The sequence below is a fragment of the Portunus trituberculatus genome, chromosome 13 (genome assembly GCF_017591435.1).
Source record: "Portunus trituberculatus isolate SZX2019 chromosome 13, ASM1759143v1, whole genome shotgun sequence".
NCBI lineage: Eukaryota > Metazoa > Arthropoda > Malacostraca > Decapoda > Portunidae > Portunus > Portunus trituberculatus.
In genome coordinates, this window is record NC_059267.1 from 8636781 (window position 1) to 8639280 (window position 2500).

At 37.7% G+C, this 2500-nt stretch overlaps 1 protein-coding gene across 2 annotated transcripts in view; it reads left to right on the forward strand.

Annotated features, from left to right (window-relative positions):
* Positions 1 to 1139, forward strand: part of LOC123503218 — a 3302-nt gene extending 2163 nt beyond the window's left edge. For both annotated transcript variants that reach the window (XM_045252772.1, XM_045252771.1), the window contains exon 3: positions 268 to 1139. In XM_045252772.1, coding sequence (XP_045108707.1) covers positions 268 to 358 — 91 coding nt within the window. In that variant the 3' untranslated portion in view covers positions 359 to 1139. The remainder of the gene's footprint in view (positions 1 to 267) is intronic.
* The last annotated feature ends 1361 nt before the right edge of the window (positions 1140 to 2500 follow it).

The following is a 2500-nucleotide window of genomic DNA, read 5'->3' on the forward strand; positions in this document are numbered from 1 at the left end:
ATAAATAGATAAGTAAATGAAATAAAATAAATAAAATAAAAAATGAAAAATCTATCCATCATTATTTTCTTCCCATTTTCTAACCACCATTATTGTCATTCTTTTTCTTTCCTCTCATTGAAAACAAAATTGTTATCCATCATTACTTTATTCCTTTCTTTTTACAGTTCTTACAACACTTTCTGTCCATCATCATTGTTATTCCCTTTTCCTTCTCCTTCATTAAAGATTTCTATCAGATCCCCTCTAATTTCACGTCTCCCCAAGGTACTGGTGCCGGAGCACCTTCACCGGACAATACTACTGCTGCCAGACACCCCACCAGGCCGCCATCAACAACCCATACCCCTATTACTAAATGTGCATGTGTTCGCTACCGCCCCTTCAGCATCAACAGAGGTTGACGTGAATGTTGTCTAGTGATCTTTCAAGGTTAAGCATTGTTATTGGACCGTAAGGGAATCTGCAAGAAGACAGAATTCATATATTTTCAAGATCATGGATAGTAACTGGAACATAAGGAAAGCTACAAGAAGGAAGAAAATTAATAAAAGACCATTCTTTTTAAGGTTAGCGGTAGTTACTGGATCGTAAGGAAATTGCAAGAAGACACAAAATTAATATAAGATCAATCTTTCTATAACTTTCGTACTTTGAAGGCTAGTGGTAGTTACTGGAACACAACAAAAGAAAGTGCAGAAAGCCAGGAAACCAGTACATGATCAGTCTTTGTGTACTTTTTTACTTTAAAAAGGTTAAGACAATTACCGGAACTTGACCAGGCTATAAGAGGTCAGAAAACAGATACATAACCAGTCTTTGTAGGATTAATTCACTGGAATCATCTTAATTAACACACCATGGAGCTGCTTCCATCTTTAGTTAGTGGTGTCCTGTCTCTATATACGCTAAATTCCACATGTACTGGCTGCCTGGCTGGCTGGTGGAGGCGTGCATGGCGCCGCCACAAAGCCCCTGTGGTGAACTCAAGTGATGGGCTTAAAGGAAGAGAATAAACAGTGATATTCCTTTGTTTTTCTGTTCTGTAAGCGTTTCTATTTATAATTTTTGCTTCATCGGTCGTTAAAATTGTATTGAAGTAAATTACTGGGTTTTGTATTAAGAAAAGTATGCATATGTGCCTTTGTTTTTATCGTTCACCTTTATTTGCATGGATGCATGGATCTCTCTCTTAGTCTCATGTCAAATCATTCCTTTTGAACAATCCTCTTTGGGCACCTCTTTGTGGGCCTTTTTTTTTTTAGTTTTTCCTTTACTGTTGTTGGCCTTGTCCAGAATCACTCTTATATAAAGAAGTCTTATCCATGTTCATGAACGAGGAATGAAACGTAACGAGCAATGCTAAAAAGGATATTGAATATATCAGAAGTCTTCCTCTACATCTAAAAAAAGGAAAAAGAAAAAAAAAAAAACATAACGCAAAAAATGTAATCCACACACACACACACACACACACACACACACACACACACACACACAAAAAAAAAAATAAATAAATAAAATAAAGATAGATAAATAAATACAAATAAATAAGTAAAACTTTCTGGTGTCATGTCACGAAAAGATTTAATGAACATTGTTGAAAAATTTCGAAGTGTTTGTAGAATGTTTAGAATTCAAATTAGAAAAAAGAAAAAAAAAAGCATGAAACTTGATCTGTCACCTCTGTGGCCTTTGAAAAAACTCCTTAGCCATATATTAAGACATAATAAAGGGCTAAACAACTCAACAATGTGCCTCAAAATTGTCGTAACTACACCATCAACAACAACAAAAACTTTCAATAAAACTGAAAGAAGAATGTATGGGATCTTTGAAATCAACGTTACCTACAAGCTCACAAATAAGAATCTTCCAACAACTTGATAAATTTAGATCAGTCTGCCTCAAAATTTGGCGTCACAGAAAACCAAGCCCCAGTGGCGCCCAAACCTGAACAATGTGTGTGTGTCGATGCCTCTCGAGGAACTAAACATCATTTCCAAGGTACGTACCCTCTCTTCTGTACCTTCACACCACCACACAGTACCATGAAGACCCTGTGCTTCATTTGAGGGCGCAGGAGTGTGGTATTAGAGTCTTTTAATGGGAGTTTTAGGGGTAAGAGTGTGGTTGGGCGTGGGAATGCATGTGAGTGTGTTTGTTTACATTCGCCAGCTGATCGTGGAATGAGGGCACGGGCGGGGCCCTGGCATTTTTTTTTTTCAACTCCTTTCTCTCATTCTCGCGCCACAGTGGTCACGTGACTTAATGAATGGTGGTAGAAGGTGTGGTAGTCGTTCCTCATTGGGTTTGTTGTGGTAAGGTGAGGTACGGAGGCAAAGACGGGATGTTCTGAAGGTTATGTGTGTGGTGGTGTTAGTGAAAGTTTTGGTGCTTCGTTTAACTTCTTGCCTTCTTTCTTGGGCTTTCGTTCGTGTTTTGATTTTGTCTCTTGGGTTTACATTGAGTTGGTGATATTTCTGAAGATTTGTAATTG